General features: G+C 38.7%; 1 protein-coding gene across 3 annotated transcripts in view; it reads left to right on the top strand.

Annotated features, from left to right (window-relative positions):
• The window catches only part of COG3 (component of oligomeric golgi complex 3), a 30,674-nt gene extending 12,171 nt beyond the window's left edge, over positions 1-18,503 (top strand). For 2 of the 3 annotated variants that reach the window (XM_062487717.1, XM_062487718.1), the window contains exons 11-20: positions 1,117-1,277; positions 3,444-3,549; positions 5,401-5,525; positions 7,134-7,223; positions 9,066-9,186; positions 11,466-11,554; positions 11,654-11,788; positions 12,807-12,882; positions 14,328-14,455; positions 15,038-15,569. In XM_062487717.1, coding sequence (XP_062343701.1) covers positions 1,117-1,277; positions 3,444-3,549; positions 5,401-5,525; positions 7,134-7,223; positions 9,066-9,186; positions 11,466-11,554; positions 11,654-11,788; positions 12,807-12,882; positions 14,328-14,455; positions 15,038-15,181 — 1,175 coding nt within the window. In that variant the 3' untranslated portion in view covers positions 15,182-15,569. Of the gene's footprint in view, positions 1-1,116; positions 1,278-3,443; positions 3,550-5,400; positions 5,526-7,133; positions 7,224-9,065; positions 9,187-11,465; positions 11,555-11,653; positions 11,789-12,806; positions 12,883-14,327; positions 14,456-15,037; positions 15,570-16,356 lie in introns of those variants that run through there. The other variant, XM_062487716.1, reaches the window with a different exon arrangement.
• Positions 18,504-20,747: the final 2,244 nt, after the last annotated feature.

Below are 20,747 nucleotides of genomic sequence, written 5' to 3'. Positions count from 1 at the left end.
TCTTCTAACCTCATCTTTGACATGTAAAATTAATTATGCTTTTTCATTTATAGTGAAGGTCTGTATCTTTGGGTCTGCGTAGCACATTTAAAGTAATGTACTGATGTTAGTCATGTTTTCTCTAGATTGTACAAATGCTAGCAAGCATCCACCCAGTGCACGTGCATGCACCAGGGTTGATTTAAATTAAGTTTTCAAATGAACTAATTGCTTCACTTGACCCTGCTAATGCATCATCCATTTAGAGCTTTCTGCATAATGATGATAAAACAAAGGAATGCAAACTGATTTTTTTTTTTCAATTCTCCTTAATGTCATGTTTCCCAGACTAGAAATTGTAACTTCAGTAGAGGAGTTAAGTAGCAGTGTAGATTTTGGAGTTTAGTAAGTATGCAGAGTCTCAGACTCTCAGGAGTGAGCTGATCTGGTGTCTTATTTCGTAGTATGACCAGTGTATAATGGAATCCTTTCATATCTTTACTGCACCACACAATAAACAGAAATCATCCTTGGTAGCTGGTATATCACCCCAATGTAGCTCTTTGTTGCCGAAGCTGTGCCAATAATCCTGAAGAATTGTTCACTTTTCTGGAAGCTTAATTGTAACACTGTTGGGAATGAGCAAAAACTTGCTGACTTAATCTTTTTGGCTTATCATAAGAAGTGTCTTCCTACTACTTAAATTTGGGCTGATACAGTAGTTCTTAAGTTTGATATGAGCTGTTTTTGTTCATCTGATTTTAACAGTTCCCAGCAGTCACACCATGGATATTGGCTGTGATAGAACCAAAGCCACCTTGCTTTGTTGCTTCCACCAAAATTCCACTTAATGTACCCAGGTCTGAAATAATTAGAACCCTTAATTCTAACAAGGCGTCTGATGCCATCAGTGTGAGGTTTCATAGTCTAATGAAAATCTGGATAGCTGAAGCACCTGCAGCATGGGGCACAGTAAATTCCTTGTTCATCACAAATCTGCATGCCGCTGTTCCAGGAATAGCCTGACTCCATCTGCAGCAAGCCAGGTTTTTATGGTCCTATATGTGATACTTCAAAGTTGTTTCCATAAGCTTGTTTTGTAATTAACAAGTTTGTGCCTTTTTTTACCTTTGTCAGCTGAACAACTGGGTGCATTTGCAGCTGGTGTCAAGCAGATGTTGGAAGATGTGCAAGAGCGCCTTGTCTATAGGACTCATATTTACATTCAGACTGACATCACCGGCTACAAGCCTGCGCCGGGAGATCTTGCCTATCCTGACAAGCTGGAAATGATGGAGGTACAGCCTCAGCTTTTTTATTGTCCTTGGCTTTGTACGTGCAGTGTATGCAGTTGTGCAGTACGGTGCTTTGCAGCTTGGGTTTCCCTGTTCTTAGGTGTATTTAGTGATACTGGCATTTTTAAATTGACACCTGCTGATTAAATTATGACCCTAAACTAGGAGTCAACGTTTTATGTCAAACTTAGCGGCACTGGCAATAGTTCTCACAGTTAACAGTTTTATCAAAACTTGAAGCTTCTGAATTTTTATTTACATTCTTAAGTAATAGATATTTCCCAGTTTTCTAGTTGAGCTGGAATTGAAGAGATGCTTTAGACAGTCCCAGCTAGCTGCAAGTTTGTTTTCAGAATTACTGGTCTACTAGCTTTTGGTAGGCATGTGTGTACCTTGTGCTTGGGCAGTGTGAGAGGAGACTTGTTTTAGGCAATTTAACATGTTAGCAATGGCTACCAGAAGCTTTTTTCAAGTTCTTATCGGTATTAAGTATTTTTTTTAGTCATTCCAAGCCCTTTGAGTCAATGTTTCTGTTGAAATGGATCAAACTAATTCTACTTACTTTTAAAGGTTAATGCTATCTATATTGATGAAAGTTGCAGAATGAAACATCTCACAGGAATAAATAAATGGCCAATGAGAAACCTTTAATGAGTTTTTGACTAGAACAAGCTGCAACTGCATGAAGATTGCATGGAGGCAGTGTAGTAAAGATCCCCCTCTGAATAACTATTTCTATTCACTTTATAATGGGAGGCCCAAGCTGTCAAAGGACTGAGGTGATTGAGAATGGCCTTTCCAACATGGACTGGCAAGATCCAAATTTTATTGTTGTATTTTGCTTTCCACCTAGCTGCCAGAATAGCTGGCTGGTGCCTAGAATATTGTAGGACTTATTTCCAGCTGACCTGTTGTAGAGAAGCTGCTGTTTGACTAGAGAATCAGAATGTTACTTATAAAAACTACAGAAGCTTTCTGTCTATCTATCTATCTGTCTGTCTGTCTATCTATCTATCTATAGATATAGATACCTATATCTATATATAGATATCTATATCTCTCTCTCTTTCCCTACCTACCTAAAATATATGTATTGTGCTGTGGGCTGAAATAAATTAACATTGTATAACTGTGCTCAATTCTTGGCTGCAAACAAGCAAAACACTGAGAAAATTATCAGTAGTGAACTTACATTGCTATGATATTGTCTTTATACACATCTAAAGCTTATATTGTGCTGCAGCTTGTACTTTGGCAATTTTGTGGGATATCCATGGGGTTTTAAACCCTGAAGCTAGTGAGTTTGTTGAGTACATGCTCTTAGTACTGAAAGTTTAAGGACTAATAAGCATCTTTAGGAAAGTGATTTTGCTGTTTGGTCTGTATGAGGCCTTTTTTTCTAACAAAGGTGCTATGGCCCTTCAGTTAAGGAAGAGAAAGTTCATTCCAAATTCAGAAATTACACTGCTCTTCATATGTCCTCATAAGACTTCAGTGCTTGCCTGGTTTGAGATTCGTTTTGCTACTTGATTGCTTCTAAACCTCAAAACCTTGCTATTTAGAGAGAACTTCTGTCTTAGTAAATGAATTATTAAAATGTTAAAAGCACAGGGCAGAAGTGTTCTTTGTGCTGTTCTGCTCAAATATTAATGCAGTTCATTGCCCATTCTTGCTGCCTCTTGTTGCTTTGAAGCAGACCAAGTAGTAGAAAAGGTTGAAGTGTGGAAATGTTGAGCAATGTTAGGGGAAAGCTTTTGGTTGAACTCCCACAGGGAATAAACTAGAGAGTACTTTTGGGCCATCTGCACATACCATTTATGGAAATAAAGCCACCAAAAAATTACCTGTTTAAAATCCAAGTAAGTGTTGAACTGGGTTACCCTATTTTGAACTTCTCTTTCTTAGGTGGCCTTATTAGGTCATTACTGAGAGATCAATAGGCAAAATGGAAAGAACAGTGCTTTACACAGATAGGTATTTGTGGATATTTATCATATTGCAATATTTCTGCTACTGTTTTGGAAACATCTGCCTATTTCTTCTAAATGTCTTTGTAACACTGGCAGCTGAGTATGGCTGATTTCTTTTGCAATTCAGTATGCTTTCATCTGTTGCAACCAAAGCAGTGTTATGTGATATTAGAATATGACTGTGTATCTTTCTTTGCAGCAAATTGCACAGAGTTTGAAAGAGGAACAGAAGAAGCTGCCATCTGAAGCTTCATTTTCAGATGTCCGGCTAGAAGATCCTGAGTCGTGCAGTTTAGTTAAATCTGGTATGAAATGCATCTCATATTGTCAAATTAATGCATAAAAACTCATGCAATGTGAGTGTTAACTTGAGCCATCTGTGAGAAACTTGCATGTTTCTAAAAGGGTTATTTTCCCAGACAAATTCATAAGCGATTTTGAGAGGTGAACTTTGTCTCAAAGTTTTAGTTTTGTATTTTTTATGAGAAACAGCCTAATCTTGCTCTTCTGATGCCATTTCTTTTTCTGTGCTTCCAATGTAGTCCATTTTGTGAAGCAACTACTTTTACAGCCAACAGCATCTACTGTACTTTGTATAAACCTGAGCTTTTGTATTCTCCACTGAAAAGTATCCCTGCTATCAAGATGTGTACTTGAGGATACTTTTGTTTGTTAGCTGTCCTAAGATGAGAAAGGTGATTTGGTGTGCCAGGCACGTCTCATAAATTATAGGTATTTACAGTAATTCAGAATTTAGTCCTTGGCATTTTAAACATGTGACCCATGTGTCTGTAAATTACAGCAAACAAGAAAATGCCATAAAATGTGGCTGTTCTGATGCCAGTCATTTGAGTGTTACAAATTTTTAAATTACTGTTGAAGATCCATGAAGAATTTCTCATTTTATCATTGTTCAGACTGGTACAGTGTTATTTCCCCAGCAGCATCTTTCTCAGCTCTTTATCACTTGTTTCTTATATTCCTTTTGATTACATGGTAGTTTCTTGCTTTTGGCTTGGAAGGTTTGCAGAGGTGTTTCTAGCAAATCCCATTGAGGTTGGAGTTCATCGTTCTTCACCCCAGGTGTATGGAATTTGCAAGTCCTGTAAATCCCACCTGCATTCAGGAAATGGAAGGAACCTATATGATATAATTTGAAGATATGTTTCTGAGATAATTGGGATTATTTGCCCTTCAGAGGTGCCTCTACCATTTCAGTACCTGCAGGAGTAGCTGAAATGACTAATAAATGGCCTAGGAATCCCAAACTGATAGCGTAAGATTTTACAGACTTTCTAATTACTGTGACAATAAATTTATGGTTGCAAAAGTTAGAAAGATATTACTGGATTATTTCAAATGATGTCTGCACTGATCGCATAAACACAAGTGCATTTTCTGTCAGTAGATGAAACTACAAAAGATTTACTTTTTTTAAATGGTTGGTATTTGAAATTAGAGTTCTGATGCTGTTGACTCAGATGTTTCCCAGCTTGATTTAAGGACAAAATGAAAGCAGACTTCTGTCTGTCAGGTGTTGTGAATATCCATTTTGAGCACAGAGAATTACTATGAAGCTTACCCAGGAGGAGCACTTTTTAATGTTTGCGGCAACCTCATGGCAAAATTGGTTTTGCTGTTATTTTTGCAGTTATTAAAATTATGTTTAAACTTTATATTTTCTGCAACTATTTAATTAATGTAGGATTATCCCCAGCAGAAAGGAAAGCATGAAGAAATAAAATAGAAGGTTTTTTCCCTAAACATTTCCTGTAATTCTGTGATATCTAACCATTTCTTTTTTCTCTTTTCTCCTGTGCTATTCTTTTTTCAGTAACTGTTTGATCATTTCAGCTGTTTAGCTGAGTGAGAGGTGTATGTCATTGGAGACATGCCTGTAAAACTAACTCATTAAAAAGGTCGAGCTGGGCCATCCCTGAAAGCAAATTCATGTCTTTCACAGGCTTGTGCTTGGTTCACATGAGAAATCTAATACTGACCTGCTCAGAAGGAAAGAAAAAAAATTAACTTGTTTGGGTAGAATAAAATGTCATATTTCTCTGTAGAGAGTTTAAAATGCAGTTGATATTACAGTCTCCTTTGGTTGAAAGGACAGAGGGGCAAGTTTTTCATGTGCGTATTTTGCTTTTAAACAGGTTCAGCTGAATCCCTTAATCCCAGGCATCAGAGCACGATTTCACCTGCAGATCTGCATGGAATGTGGTATCCTACTGTCAGAAGGACTCTAGTGTGTCTCTCAAAACTGTACAGATGTATAGATGTAAGCAAAAATTTCTTTATCTAATTTTTAGGTGAAGTTATGAAGTGTGTAGATATGTGTTAATATTTTAATACAAACTAGGAATGGACGATTACTGGTCTCTAACCTCTTGGTCTTTCTGCTGCTATCTTTATGTAAAACAAGTGAACTGACAAATTTAGGTTTTTAATTTCCAAGACAGTTTTATATTTGTAGGATTAAAAAAAATGGCACTGATCTGTACATCTTTTGCTGTTACAGAAGTAATTTAGTGCCTGATGTTCAAGATACTGGTCTTACCAAAGCTGAGGAGTGAATAGGACAAGAAACAATAGAAGGTTCTGGGTCAATTACAGGGAATGATTTTATTGTTGAGATTACTAGGTGAATTCATTGTTGTGATGTCTCGCCTTAAAAATCATGACTCTACTGATTCTACATTTTGAAAAAGTTCTGAAATTTTTTTTTTGTGGCATATCTCTTCATGTTCCAAAACGTAGGAACACATTTTCAAAGTTTAAGACAGTGGAAATCTTCTTGTCTAGCAGAAACAAAAGCAGTGTTTGCTTAACACGTATTTTAAGACTTTACCATTAGAATATGTTTTGTGTTGCTCATTTAACAGCATATAAGACTGATTAAGTCTCGGAGGAAATTAATGCAAGTGTTTTTGCTTTTCTGCATGCGTTGTATCTCTATTAGATACATTTAATGGATTTCAAAATATCTTTGATAGGTGTTACATGAAACTCCTGCCAAGATGCTATTTCAAAAAAAGAAGCTGGAAAGTACTAATGCTTTATTGCTTAAAGTATTAATCCCGCTAAAGATAGATGAATATTTGCCCTTGTTTTCAGCTGGACCTTTGTAAATGAGGTGATTGCTGCGTTGTTTGCAAGGCTCATTTACAGTGTGTCTGTACAGAGGTTCGTTTAGTTTTCCTCTGAGACACTGTAGCAGAACTGGTACCCCTTGCCTGCAGCCTGTAGATAGAGAAGACGTGAATGAAGCATTGTTGGCAAGTCTGGGGCAGTCAGGGCTCTTCTGTGCTCTGTTGAAGTGTTGGTGGGGGCGAGCTGTGTTCCTACGGCTGGCTCAGCTGTAGGATCATATTGCTGCCACTTAAGGACTTGCTTTGTGTCCCGTGGGCCATGGCAGCTGTCGTGTTTGTTTACTAAGCTGTCACAAATGTGAGGTAATTTGAGTCTGCCCGAGGTTAAGCTCACTCGAATGATCTCGTGTCTATTTCAGATGTAGCTTGCACGCACAGGTAGTTGCCCTGGCACACGAAGAAGTGTCTGGTCAGGTTACCCACGCACACTATTCATGCTGTTGGCTCTGAATGTGTGAGGTGTCACTGACCATGTCACCACCCAGGTGCCTGTTCAGAGCTGCAGGGTGAGCAGGGCATGCTTGCGTGGGTACCTGCATCCAGCCTGAGTGCTTGCAGCAAGCTTTTGTACGTGAATGCTCCATCCTGTGTCACTGCATTTAGCCACCATGTTTGCAGCTAGTTAATCTGGAGTTTTATAAGCTGGTAAACACATCGTTCACAAAGTGCAACTCTTAAAATTCTGCCTAAGCTTTGCTAACACCTCTTTTGTTCGTCTGATTTCCTCGTCCCTGCAGAGGGCAGTGTTTCAGGGATTATCGCAAGAGGCCTTATCTGCCTGCATCCAGTCGCTGCTGGGAGCTGCTGATTCCATCAGCAAAAACAAGGTCAGAATCTGTGCTTTGGGTATGATTTTCACAGCCCCCAGCCCCTTGTATATCTAAAGTCACAAAGCAGCGGTTCAGAATTGTGTTAAAATTTTAGTCAAAGCATGTTGCTCTACCCCCAGAGACTTGAGGGATTTGCCGGTTCTTAGTTATGGTTAATGTATTGCAGGGCAAAGATAATGATTCACATGCTAGCCTGTCTGAAAAGGTGGAATACAGATCATAGCAATTGTGTTTACAGGCTGCTCTAACTCAAGGGAATTCAGTAAGGTGATGCCTAAAGGGAAATTTCTGCTAGAGGACTACTCTCTCTCTATTTATTTTCACTGTCTGTTACTCTTTTCTCTTTTTCTCTGCCTTCATTGTTTGAATTTTCAAAAATCTTTCTAACTTATGTTTACTGGGAAGAAGTTTTAAGCATTCTCAGAACTGTATTATCAAAAGGTTTGATCTCATGTATTGCTCAGAGTTCAATGCAGGTTCATCAAGTCATTAAAACTTTAACTGTGTTTAAGTAGTTGGAGTAAACTTTTCTTTTTCCTCTCACAGTCCTTTAAATCCTGCAGTAATTTGTTAATTCCTAACAGCCAGGAAGTGAATTAAAAAAAAAAAAACCTCTTAGCAGGGTAAATTGTTGGATTTTTATAAGCAGTAAATATTTAGTAATGAAAAAGGTTTTAGTTCTGATTGGAAATGATCTGTTTTAAAGTATCTCTTTTGAGTGTCCTTTGAAAAATATTTATTAAACATAGCATCTTTAAAAAGAAATTCAAGCCACATTTCTCTCTAGCTTGAGCAGATAACTGTTTCCTGTGTAACTGATTCAGAATTCTACAGTTAAATACCAATTCCAGCTCTGTGCACCTGGCCAGCATTGACTTAAAAGTATTGCAGAGAATGAATCTCATCCTGCAATGAACCCTAAATAGGTTGGCCCAGAATTAGGATCTCTACCAATTTATTCTTGATGCATGTTAATTTAATGTTATCTGGTGAAATGATGCATATAAGAATAAGAATTAAAAAAAAAAGCCAAACAACTCAAGAAGCCCTTACCACCTCATTTTTAGTGAAATTTCTGTTTGTTGAAACTGCAGATTTAAATCTGATTTCTTTTCTGGTTTATTTAACATTATATCAAGTAAAGTTCTCCTCCAGCTTACAAAAGCAAATTTGAATTCTAGAGTCCTCCTCCTTTTACCTCAATGAACCATGAACTTTAAAGATTAAAACCAGCACGCAGTATAAAGTATGTAGTTAAAATAACAAGCAATGCAAAACTGATAATTTTGATGGTGTGAACTTGGCCTTCTTTTACTCTTTGTATCTTTGCTGTACTGTTTAGAAATTAACTAGGGTTTGTGTTTAATGACATGAGAAGAATGCATTGTAAGACCTTTGCAGAACAGCACAGTTAATCAAGGTTATTACAGGAACATTAACTTTTTTTAGTCATTGTAATGATGAAAACAAATTTAGAACCTCATGTTTTTCAGCTATAAATTATATGAATTACATGAGATAATTCCTCTCTCTGAAGAAGAATAAATGTGTATCTTTCAAATAGAGAATACCTTTACTTAATGAGGACATTTAGTAATATGGCTGTGTAATCTAATTCTTCTAAGAAATGGGAATGAGGTCTGCTTCTGTAGTGCAGTGTATTAGGAATAATATAGAAGTGGGATTTGTTGATCCCAGAGTGTAGTTAATGACACAAAGACTAATGGAAAAAGCTTGTTAACTTATAAAAGTGGAAATGCTGAAACTTTGCTCTGCATTTAATTGCTTGAGGTGTTTTTTTTTTAACATGTAATGCATGTTCTTTCTCTTGTACTGTAGACCCAGGTTGATGGACAGCTATTCTTAATAAAACACCTTCTGATTCTTCGTGAACAAATTGCTCCTTTCCACACTGATTTCACCATTAAGGAAATTTCCCTGGACCTTAAGAAAACTAGAGGTACTGAACAGTTGCTGGCTATGGAATGGGATGGGATTTTCCTCCCTTTGTGCCAGCAAAAGTTTTGGGTTTATTTTATGTTCACTTGCAATGACCTGTATGCTTTTCCTAATCTCTTGCTTTGTTCCTAGCTTCTCTGAAAAAAAAAACCCCAACCATTTTCCTGTTTAGGGCAATTCAAGATGTATCTGATAAATCCTTTATTTTTGTATGAAATGCATTTCCCTACTTCCACTGCTGACCTAACTAATTTTTCCAGTCTTTTTTAAGAACAGCTAAGTGATCTACATTTCTGTTGCACGGAGATGTCTTTCCTCTTTTCTTAAATGTTAAAGGAATATCTTTCCTTATTGATGCTTAGCAGGTGAATTTAACAATACGTAGTCAACTTAGCTGGAGCAAACTTGGATTTCCTTGACCTTTCTGTGAGGTTTTTTTTTTGAGAAAGATTTCTTATTTTGCAAGTTCAATAAAAAGTATCGATACTATAGTATTATGTAGCAAGCATGTCTCTTGTAGGAAAAGAGAAGTAGTGGCCATGGTCATGGTTTTTGAAATTGTACTATTGTTCCCTTGTAAAATTCAGGAAAAAAAGCTCTCAGTACAGAATTAAATTGTCATGCACTTTCCAAGTTGTAAGGATAACGGGGAAAATTATTGGAAGCATGTCAAGTTTCTCTCCTTCCGTTCCAGAAGAGAAAGCTCAAGAAATAACTTCTCTTTCCTTCTAATATGCTGCAGTCTTAACTCTGAAGCAAGCATTTCTTACACTAACCATTTCACTTGTTGCATTTGAACATCAATGAAACCTCCTACCTGTTGAGTGGTTTCTAGTTGACTGGAGGTTGAAGGGCAAATACATCCTTTTGGTGTCTTGCCCTGGCTGACACGCAAGTTTGTTCTCCATCTTCATTTAATGGAATAAATTTTTGTGCCAGCCAGTGCTTTGCAGGTGGTAGTGGTAAGTAATGGAAAACATTTTCTTTATATTGGGTGGTGGTGGCAGTGGTTTTGTAAAGATGTATGTTATGCTTAATTCTTACTGTGGTGTAACATAGGCCAGTAGGGCTTTTATGTTTGGGATGAGTTGTAGAAGAAACATAACGTGGCTGATAGTTTTACTGTGTTCTAGCCAAACTTCCTGCATACAGGTTTAAGATTTAATTTGGTATTTACAAATGAAGTGATACTGCTTACTGTAGAAGTCATGCTTTTGCCCAATTTCTCTGAAGTAGTATAACATTAAGGTTTATGTAACTGAAAAACTGGGTGGGACAAAGGACTAGATGATAGTTTTTTAATCAAGAATTTGGGAAGTCTTTGGAATTTCTCAAATTGCTGATAAAAAATTCAGAGAACAAAAACAATCTTGTTCTGTGTTCACCTTTCACTGCATAGGAGTGCAGATTCTTAGTTCAGTGCAAAACCTACAAACCTATATATTTGGTATTCTCTCTTAATTTAATGCCTCAGAGAGCACTTCTTTTGTGTCTTTTTTCCCTCCCCCTGTTTTATACAGAGTGCAGAATTCCTTTTGAAATGAAAAAAAAAAAGCAGATGGATGTGTAGGATGATAAATGGCTGACAGTAGGGTAAAAAGCTATACTGCAACTAATAATTTTCTTTTTCCCAATTTGACTAGATTTCAGCTTGACAGCATCCTGTTAGGACTATAGGTGTAATTTCAGTATTGCATTAATTACAGACATTGTTGCTTTGCCTTCTTGAGACTTCCGTAGAGAACATAAACATGAATGTTTATCGACCTTGATATTTTGTTGTTTAGTCCGAACTAAAACAGCTAAACACAGAGATAAAAAGTGCCAGTTTGAAGGCATTTCATACAACTGTAGTTGGTTTTCCCAGGATATGTGTGCAAAATTTTTCATATTGTTTGTAAATGCTTAAATAGCTTATGTAAAAGTCTTCCACTTGGAGATACAGTAACAAGAAGAGGAGGAGAGCTCACACAGTTTTCATGTTCATAGTGCTGCAGTTAATATCAGCAATTTGACAGTTTCTTGTAATGTATTTATCTGTTTACACCGTGCAACTGTTAGGTACAGATGTACCATAGGTGCCATTGAAAAGTAGTGAATTAAGCTTTGTGTGCTTCTGTGCACGTGCACTTGTGCATCCACTCCAAGCAGTGCTAGAATCATTAATGTTACAGTCATAATCATTCATGCTGGGCCATTTTTTACGCATAAATGAGTGATTAGAGTTTGTAGTTCCAGAGTGGCATTGACTTACAGTGTGAGTGACTTTCTCATTCACAGATGCAGCATTTAAAATCCTGAATCCTAAGGCAGTTTCAAGATTTTTTAGACTAAACAGCAACAACGCTTTGATACAGTTCTTACTGGAGGTAATGCGGAGTCCTACTGCATTAAGAATAATTGAGTCATTTAAGTGTGTGGTGATCTCTGGCAAATAAAAAGAAGAGAATTGTCATTCTCTGTTCAAGGGTACTCCAGAAATCAGAGAACATTATATTGACTCCAAGAAAGATGTAGATCGTCATCTGAAATCAGCTTGTGAGCAGTTTATTCAGCAGCAAACCAAACAGTTTGTAGAACAGCTGGAGGAGTTCATGACAAAGGTACAAATGTGTTGTATGTTTGTTAACATAACTGAAGTACTTGTAAGATAAGGGAATTGGTATTTAAATTGGGTATATTACAAGCTGCTAGTGCTGCACGATTAGCTGAAGATAATGTGCTTTCCTTTAAGTTCCAACAGCAATTTTCCAATTATTTTTGAGATTAATGGGTTAAACAAGCATGTTGTAGTTTGTTTTTAAAGGCAACCCTTGTGTTTTCTATGATCAAGAAGCTTTAATTTTTCCTTGAATTGTGACAGGTGTGTGAAGGTTGGCAGGAGCTTTTGTTTTTGCAGGAACTAGTTTGACTGCATTTGTAAGCCTTCAAAAACTGTCTTGGGTCGTGTGTGTTCTTGAGGGAGCTCTTAGAGTATTAGATGTCTTGTTACGTGCAAAGCATTTCTTTCTAGAACCTGCTCTAGAGGTCAGGATTTCTAGGTTTCTTGAGAAAACCTTGCAACAGGATCTATTCTGAACCTTAGGTCTTGAGAATAATTGACATGACCTCTCAGAAACTGGGGCTACATAACTACATGGACTCCAGATATCCCAGCTGCTGATTTTTTGAGAAGTTAGAAGATTAGAGTATTAAATTTACTCATGCCTGTCATGCTAGGGTAGGGGTTAGAGGCATGCCTAAAATATAAATGGTTAACTGGTGAGATTGATAGATTGTCTGAGTGATCTCAATGATTCATTGGGAATCTGGGGAGTTTAACTAAGCTGCTTAAGGATAAGTCTCTTTTGAGGTTTTTTTATCCCTTAGGTGCCTAAGCATCTTTGTAAATTTAATCCCATTTTGAATTTTACTTTCAAGAATTGATCATGGTTGTAATTTTGAATTGCATTTCTGTCAAGCTGCTTCCCCTGTGTGTTGTTAAGTCAGGTCATAGAAGAGACAGAGCAGTGGATATTCTGTACATTGTAGTATCTGAGAGAGTTGTGCAATTTTTATTTGGTCACTTTGTTGGGAGCTCAACTGAAAGAAACATTGTTTTATTGATTTTACTTGGTTTAGGTAGCTGCTTTAAGAACAATGGCCAGTCAAGGAGGTCCCAATTACAGCCTTTCACAGCAACCTTGGGCACAACCAGGTATTTACTTTGGTTTATATTCATATTACTGTTAGGAATCTGAAGAGGTGGTCAGAATAACTTGGACTGAGAGACTGTGATTGATTCTGAAGAATTATACATAAGAACTGTCTACCTTTTTTCTTGCAAATCCTGGCTTCCATTTTAGCCTGTGTGCTATTTGAAATGTCTTAAGCCAGTTCTAAAAACCTGACAAACTTCAGAATATGTATTTAATTGGTGCAGTAGATGAATCCCTTGCGTATTTCTCAGGCTGTGATTGTTCTTGCATGTAAACAGCATTTCTGCAACTGCATACAGAATGTGCTTAAGGAATTAATTGATTATGTTATGATAAAGCTTTTGCTTTTGTAAGAAAGAATGGATCTTCATTGAAGCCCTTATTGTCTATACATTTGGTATTTACTTTGTTCTCAGTTTTCCTGTCTCTATGCAAAAATGGAATCTGGGTTTGTTTCCCTCTTTTTTAAAAATTCAAATGTGAGCGCTTCATAGGAACATTTGGAACAGTTTTAGATGCTCCTTGGTTTTGCTCTTCACATTGCAAAATTGTACTTCTGGGTGAAAAAATCTGATTATTCCAAATCATTCTCTGGAACATTCTGTTGCATCATATTGTTAAGATGCAAAGCCAGCCATGTTCATACATAATTCAGTGCTGCTCCATGGGTCAGACACTCTCAAGGGCTAACTCGAGCTTCTACTTAACATCTCCTGCTTCTTCAGGAGTATTTTTAATGTTTGTTTGGAGATAATTATGTGTGTAGAAGCAGATTGAAGCAGAGCTTCTGCTGTTTCCTGGAGTCATTTGTCTGGGAAGTGGGACTAGGCAGAAAATTTAGATGTGGCAGAAGTTGAGGAGGGGAAGAACCCACATTGGATATTAACTTCAGTACTTTAAAACTACAAAATATATTTTTCCCCTGGCCTTTAAACAATGATCTTGTAAAATCATTAAAATTCATAGCAATAAAGAAAGGCCTTGTCTGACAGAGGATTCCTGTCTGGTTAATTCAAAATCCAGATTTCTTTGCAGCCTTTCCTCTCACAGACATGGCCTATGATCAGTAGGGAGAATTTGTGATATTCTGTTCTCTTTATTAGCACTGTTTCCCAGCAGTTTATTTTCCAGGTAAGTTTTCTGGGAGGGAACCTATGTAGAACTTCATTGCTGTTGAAGGGCTGTGATTTCAGAAACCTCAGGAGGATGTGGTAGCTGTCAGAAATGGGGTAGGTACATTTTCTGCAGGGAAAGGAAGCAGTGTCTGGCAGGCTGTGGTCCTGTGATGGGTTTGACACTGCACAGCCCAGCACCCCCTCTCTCCCTTCCACTCAAACCTGTGGTAATGATCTGCCCCAGGAGAGCTGAGGTGATTTTCTGGAGCATAGTTGCAGCAAGCAGAACTCCATTTTAGCCTGGTAAACATATTTTCTTTTACTTTCAGCAAAGATCAACGATCTGGTCTCTTCCACTTACAAGACAATAAAAACAAAGTTGCCATCAACTTTACGAAGCATGTCCTTATACTTGTCCAATAAAGATACAGAATTAATTCTGTTTAAGCCAGTCAGGGTGAGTATTGCTGCTGTGTTTTCCTGTAGATGTTTCATGGCTGATATCCTTAGTTTAAAAAAGCAAATCCAAACAGCTCTACTGCTCTTGCCTGTACTGTGCAACACACACGTATTTACAGGGAAGTAACTGCTGCTCTTTATTGTGTGCATCTTCCACTGGGCACCAAATGGGCTACCGTAAGGAAAATCAACTCAGTCCCTCACCAACCAGTCGATTTTGGTCAGTTATGCATGGGCAGGAGCATCAGAGGCAGAGAGGATGATACAGATTCAGTGGAAAACCTGCTGTAAATCACCAGCAGAGCCAAGCTTGAGTTTTAAGTTTCCAGGTTAAGTCTTTAGGGCTCAGTGTTTCACTTTAGCACATCTTAGCTGAAGTTCTTATGTCACAACTAAAGTGGATTCCTTGTTGCTGTTTTGGGGCTTGTTTTAGTGAAGTTCTGAAGCTTGACTGCTTCTTCCTACCTGGTCACTTCAGTAGCTGTTCCATGCACATTGTGTTTCATGAGCATTCTGGTTCATGTTTAAGATGGGTGTTGTGTTTTTTTAATATTGATTTTTTTCTTCTTTCCTTTAAAAGAATAACATCCAGCAGATGTTCCAGAGACTCCATGCTCTGTTAAAGGAAGAATTTAGTAATGAAGACCTCCAGATCATAGCTTGTCCTTCGATGGAACAGGTATATATTGAAGCTCCCTGTTTTATCAGTTGCTCTTTCATGTGACTGGCTTTTATAAACATTGGGTTTTTTTTCATTTTTCCTATTTTCAGTGTTCAGAATCATTATTTATTTCTTATCCCCCTTAATCCTGGATGATTAAACTTTGGGCTTTATCTGATCTTAAGACTATTAGCTAGGAGGGAACTTTGGTTGGGTTTTTTTAATGAATGTCTAGTAGATTTTCTTAAAGCAAGGTGGTGATTGATGTTGCTGGAGATTGAGTTGCACAGCACTGTAAAAACATCTTGCCATTTCCTGGCATTGTCTTCTTGGAAAAGTATCAAAGCCAGTGAATATGCCTTTAAAAAACCTGTGCATTTGAAGGCAGTCTTTCTTTTGACAAATGCAAAAAGCAGCAGCTTTTACATTTAGGAAGCACAAGAATGTATTACTAAAGTGCATTTAAAGTGAATTGTATTGAGAAAATGTACAGATGTTTATGGAAGTGTAACCCTACATAGTCTTTAGTCTCAGAGGTAATTTGGGTTAAGAATTCCCTATATTAGGATTCTCTGTCAGAAACCAAGGAGGCTTTTAGAAATATTGCTTTGACCTTAGTAGTCATGGGAACTGGTTAGAACGTGGGTAGAATCTTGATTATCACAGCATGCTGGTATTTAAACAGGTAATCTAGTTTATGGATTAGAGGGTATTGCCTGTAGTGTGTGTGGCCGCAGGAATGTGTGATAATTGTCCTGGAGCACTGAGTGGGAGTGATGTGCCTTAAGGAGTTGGGGTTATCCTAGAGGAGATGGCTTCCTCTAATTGTTTATCTCATGAACCTTAGGATCACTTATCCTACAAACTGAAGTGTGTGGGAAACCATATTGTAATCTATGGGAAACAAGTAGTGTGAAGGATCCCAAACGTGTTTCAGATATTTGAGGTGAATGGTAACATTTTTGCCAGTGTTTTGGAATGTCTTGACAATGCATGAAGTTATCTTAGGAAGTTTATCACAGTAGTTTGTGACTGCTGAAATGAGTGGTCAGCATGGTCAACAGCTGCATTTTAAAAAGCCTGTGAGTAGGCATTTGAGTGAAAATTTTGGCTGTTGTTTTGTAACTGTCTTCTGATTAATGTGCTTCCTAGGAATCCTGTTTAAAGGTTAAGATATGACACATCAGTTCTGAAACTTGGCTGGTCTGTCTAACGTAGGCTTTCATTTTGTCTTTCAGGTGAACTTACTGTTGTCGATGTCCAAATAGCCCAACAGTGATGCTGCTTGGAATAAGCTTCAGTCAAATGCCAGGGAGTGAAGGGAATGCAGACACATTTGCTTGAAGTGAACGAAGGATCCCACTATGCAGTCTGGTCTGCATCAAAACTGTTTAGGCTGCTTAGCCCTGTTTAAGGGAAAAAAACATAAAATGAACAGGATTGTTCATTGGTAAAGGTCTTCCTCCTGTTCATTGGCTTGAGCAGCGGGCAGAAGAATTTTCTTGAGCAGAAGAAACTGAAACAAAAACCCCATTGCTGATCACTCTTATGGAAGCTCAAATACTGCCTTCTCCAGATATTTTCTAAATTGAAAACCTTTCTTGTTTGTTTTTTTTATTTAAAAAGCATTCTTGCTTTCCCTTGATAAACCCAATGAAAAGTCACACTTTCAAAGAGGCATTGGAAATACAGTGCAGGGAGTCAAATCAGAGCAGTGATACATGTTTGTGAGATGACCATATTGGTATGACAGTTTGACTTAAGCAGGCATGCTCTGAGTTTTTCTTTAACTTCCTTGAAAATCCTGGTAATCCACCACATGCTTGAAAGTAATTCAGAGGTTCTTGCTTGGGAAAGCTTAATTTCCCACATATGAAATGTTTATTGAAACTCTGGATGGGCTGTCTTTCTTACACTCTTGTGACTGGGAGCTGTGAGGTCTGACCTGAAGTGTCATACTCTAGCCTTTCTCCATGTGAAGAGTCTCAGATCCTTGGGATTTGCAATGGAAAGCTATGCAACATAATTTCTGTTGTTTCTGAGGGAGCCACATGTTTTCAGATGCTTTACAGCAGTGCTTATCACTGAAGTTTTCAGCTACCTAATTTTAGGGCAGGGTTGGTATTTTTGCCTTTGCCAAGATCAGACGGTGGTATCACGTTGTTTGAAATGGGAAGGGTACCTGGAACTGGCACAGCCTTTGTGCTGTGGAGAAAGTGCTAATCAGGGGGTGTGGGGACACCTGAACCTCATGTGCAAGGCTGTCAAAACTGCACTGTAAAGAGAGGATAAGTACTCAACAACTGGTAAACAGTGCATGCTGTTGAATGAGCATTAATTGGACATTAGTGTGCAAAGCTGGATGCCAAATGCCTGGCACTTAATGGAACTTCAGGGTGTCTCAGTGTAAATCTTCTTTGTGCAGCACTGCAATATGGAAACGTAGTGGGTGATGTGACAGATTTTTAACTTATTTATAAAGCCCATTCTGTACTTTTGAATGTGAAGAAATTTCCTTGCACATTGGTGGTATTTTGATTTAATAATTTTCCTGTTATCAATAACAAGGCTGGAGTGTAAGATGGTGGGATCAAAAGCTACCACAAGAAGTGTTAAAGCAGTGGTGCTGAGATACATAAATGGTACTCATAGGACCTTACGTGACTCCTTAAAAATTAAGTGAAGGAAGTAACAAGGAGAAAAACTTGCCCTTTCCCTTTGCTTATGTAGAAATACAGGTTGTAAAATAATGTCCAGTGCATTGTAATATATGTATATTTGTTTTTTATAAAAGTTTTTCAGAAGAAACGCATGGTCACTGTACAGGGTTATGACTGACTTAATACAGACATAGTACAGAGGAGATGTGAAGGGTAAACCATGGCAGTAGTCACTCCTGTGCTTGGGATCTTTTTCTCTCATAGGGTACCCAGACAGCTCTAGGACAGCTGGTGGAAGGATTAGAAAAGCAATCAGTTTATACAGCTTGTTTGCTAAATGAACATTTGTTTAAACATGTACAGTTTCAGATATTTACGTTTACAAATAGTGTAAATACTTTCAAAAGATTAATTTAAGATGCTTTATATTACCTGACTAGAAACTTGCTGTTTTTAATTTTTTAAAATAAAAATGTTGCCTCTGATTTTGGTCCAAGAGTAAAGCTTTATTCTGTATCCTGAGGCTTGTCTGTCAAGATAACTAATACAGAGACAATAAACATCCTGTAAGCACAGGTTGTGTATTGCTGAGAAGTGGTTTTTTTTTTTAGCAGTAAGAGAATTGAGTTTATTTGGCACAGATATGTACCTGAGTGCTGAATGTACAGGTAATTGTTAAATTAATGCCTCTTCATGGTTATAATAAAAGTAAATCTGTATTTTCTTTACTGACAAGCAGTCTTTGTGTGACTAAATGGTCTCTTTCCTTGCAGTTTTGTTAGGAGAAAGAAACCACAACTGTGAACCACAACTGTAATACAATAACATATTTTAACTAAGTTGGCTTTTACTAAGAGAGCTTGGGAGCTGGTGGCAGAAAACACAAGTGTTACTGTGTTTGGTGACTATTCTTGCCTGGTTATTCACAGGCTCATCTACCCAGATTTCTCATTACCCTGTAGTGCTCTTCTGGCCCTTGCTTGGTGGTGTAAAACAAAACACATCATGGAGGAGCTTGTGGTTTGTCCCCTGTAATGCCAGCATGAAGCTTCCCTTCACCCTCTGCTTTCACAATGTCATTTGAGCGAGCTATCAAAGTAAAGGCTCTCCTTCCCTGTGGAATTTGGCTTCTATCTGAGGTATGAGGCAGTGATATGTGACTAGAGCTTCCTGGTCACTTGGAGCCTCCTCTAGGGGTCTGGCCCATTGCATTGCATCTTGTAAATGACATGAATGCCTGGCCAGCTTTTGGACAACAGTGATGCCTGCAGCAAAATCTCATGCTGTGCCATGTGTTTTCCAAGTGAAACTTAATAGTCCTTTCCTCAAACTGCATATTTGGTATTGACAAAGTGATGTGGATGTGAAAAGGGGGAATAGTCTGTGCTGCTGAAGCAAATAGGTAGATCCAGCTCTATCCACAAATGCTGTTTCCTCCTACTCTTGTGCATTTGCATTCTCATTGAGCCCTAAAACCAAGCCAAAATGTGGAACAAGTCAGGTCTTTGGTATAAAGACCTCTAAATAGAGCAAAAGGAAAAAGTCAGTTCCTTTCAGTGGTGGCTAACCATGCCACTGAGCCATGGATATTGCCATCAGCTGGAGCCTGGAAACACAGGAGACACCTTGCGCTCCCTCTCTTGGATTCCCTGTGGTCACGATGCCCAGGCTGCTCTTTGCCATCCCCTCTGCACCAGCACAGATGTCTCTGGCTGAGAGCCAAAGCAAGCACACTTGTCACAGCCAGTTTCCAAATTTCCAGTTCCTCAGCTGCAGTATGGAAGCCGTGTGCTTCAAGGCACTGTGTTTGGTGTGTAACCCTGCTGGCCAGACTGGGATCCATCACACGCTCTCAGCTGAGGCAAACCTGGTGTACAGATAGGCACTGTGAGCTCGAAGAAGGGAGCATAGTTTTTATTGCTAAGTGACTGTTAACACTCTGGTAAGGGAAAAGTTGGTCTGAAATGCTGATGTCACTGCTTGCTGTGAGCACTAATTTCTTGTGTTTCAGTATTTCAGGCAGATAGAAGATAACAAAATGCAAGGAGTGGTATTAGTGAGAACAAGATTGCCAAAAGTATTGCAACACTGATTATTGGAGAGCAGGTTCATGAGCTGAATGTTTTTAGACTGAAGGAGGAATTCTGCTTTCTGGCCGCCTAAGTGGGTGGCTTTTCTTTGGCTCTTTCAGCTGCAAAGACAGCCTGTGCAGAGTGAAGGATGTTGATGCTAAACTAAGGGGGGGCCAAGTGGGAGAGCATCCTGAATCTCTAGTAACTCAGCCTTTCACTGTGCAATGTGCCATGGGTGCCCTTTCCCTTCATGCCCTTGGAGCACACTAACCCTACAGCTCCTGGGATCTGATCCTCTTCCAGCATATGTACAAGGGGACTGAGGAGCAAAGAACTGAATTCACAGCTTGAGCCAGCTTGAGTGGGGGTGGGCTGCCCAGAAGTAGTGGGAAAAGGAAGATTACTTCCTTATCTAACAGAGCAGATGGTCCTGAGAAGAAGTCTGAATTTTAGGGGTCAAAGAGCAGTAGCCAGAGCTTTGTGGTTGTGCACACTTGGGACCTTCGCTCACTGCCACCCTCCTGAACAGCCACTGCAGAGTTTATTTCCATTAGCAATGTACCTGTGACCACGTACAGTGCATTGCTGTGAGGGCTGGCAGCATTTAGTCTGTGCCTGCACCAGGGAAGAAAACTTGAATCCTTCCCCGAGACCTCAGCCCCCATCCAAGCATGGGTAATATGTAATTTCAGTGCTGATCAGTTGTGTTTGCCTCTAGTAAGGGACAGGGTTGCACACCAGTTGGCTGGGACCGTCACACTGGCACCAAACAGGGCTCAACCCTGGCCAGAACAGCTTTTCCACCTCTAAGGGTCAGAGGTGGGAACCTGAGTGGGTGACAACAAATACCAAAGGATTCTGGTGTTCTCCCCACATGCCTGTTTCATATTAAGTGAA

Source organism: Cinclus cinclus, chromosome 2, assembly GCF_963662255.1.
Source record: "Cinclus cinclus chromosome 2, bCinCin1.1, whole genome shotgun sequence".
NCBI lineage: Eukaryota > Metazoa > Chordata > Aves > Passeriformes > Cinclidae > Cinclus > Cinclus cinclus.
Note: the sequence above shows the minus strand (reverse complement) of the source record. Positions and strands in the feature narration are given on the sequence as shown.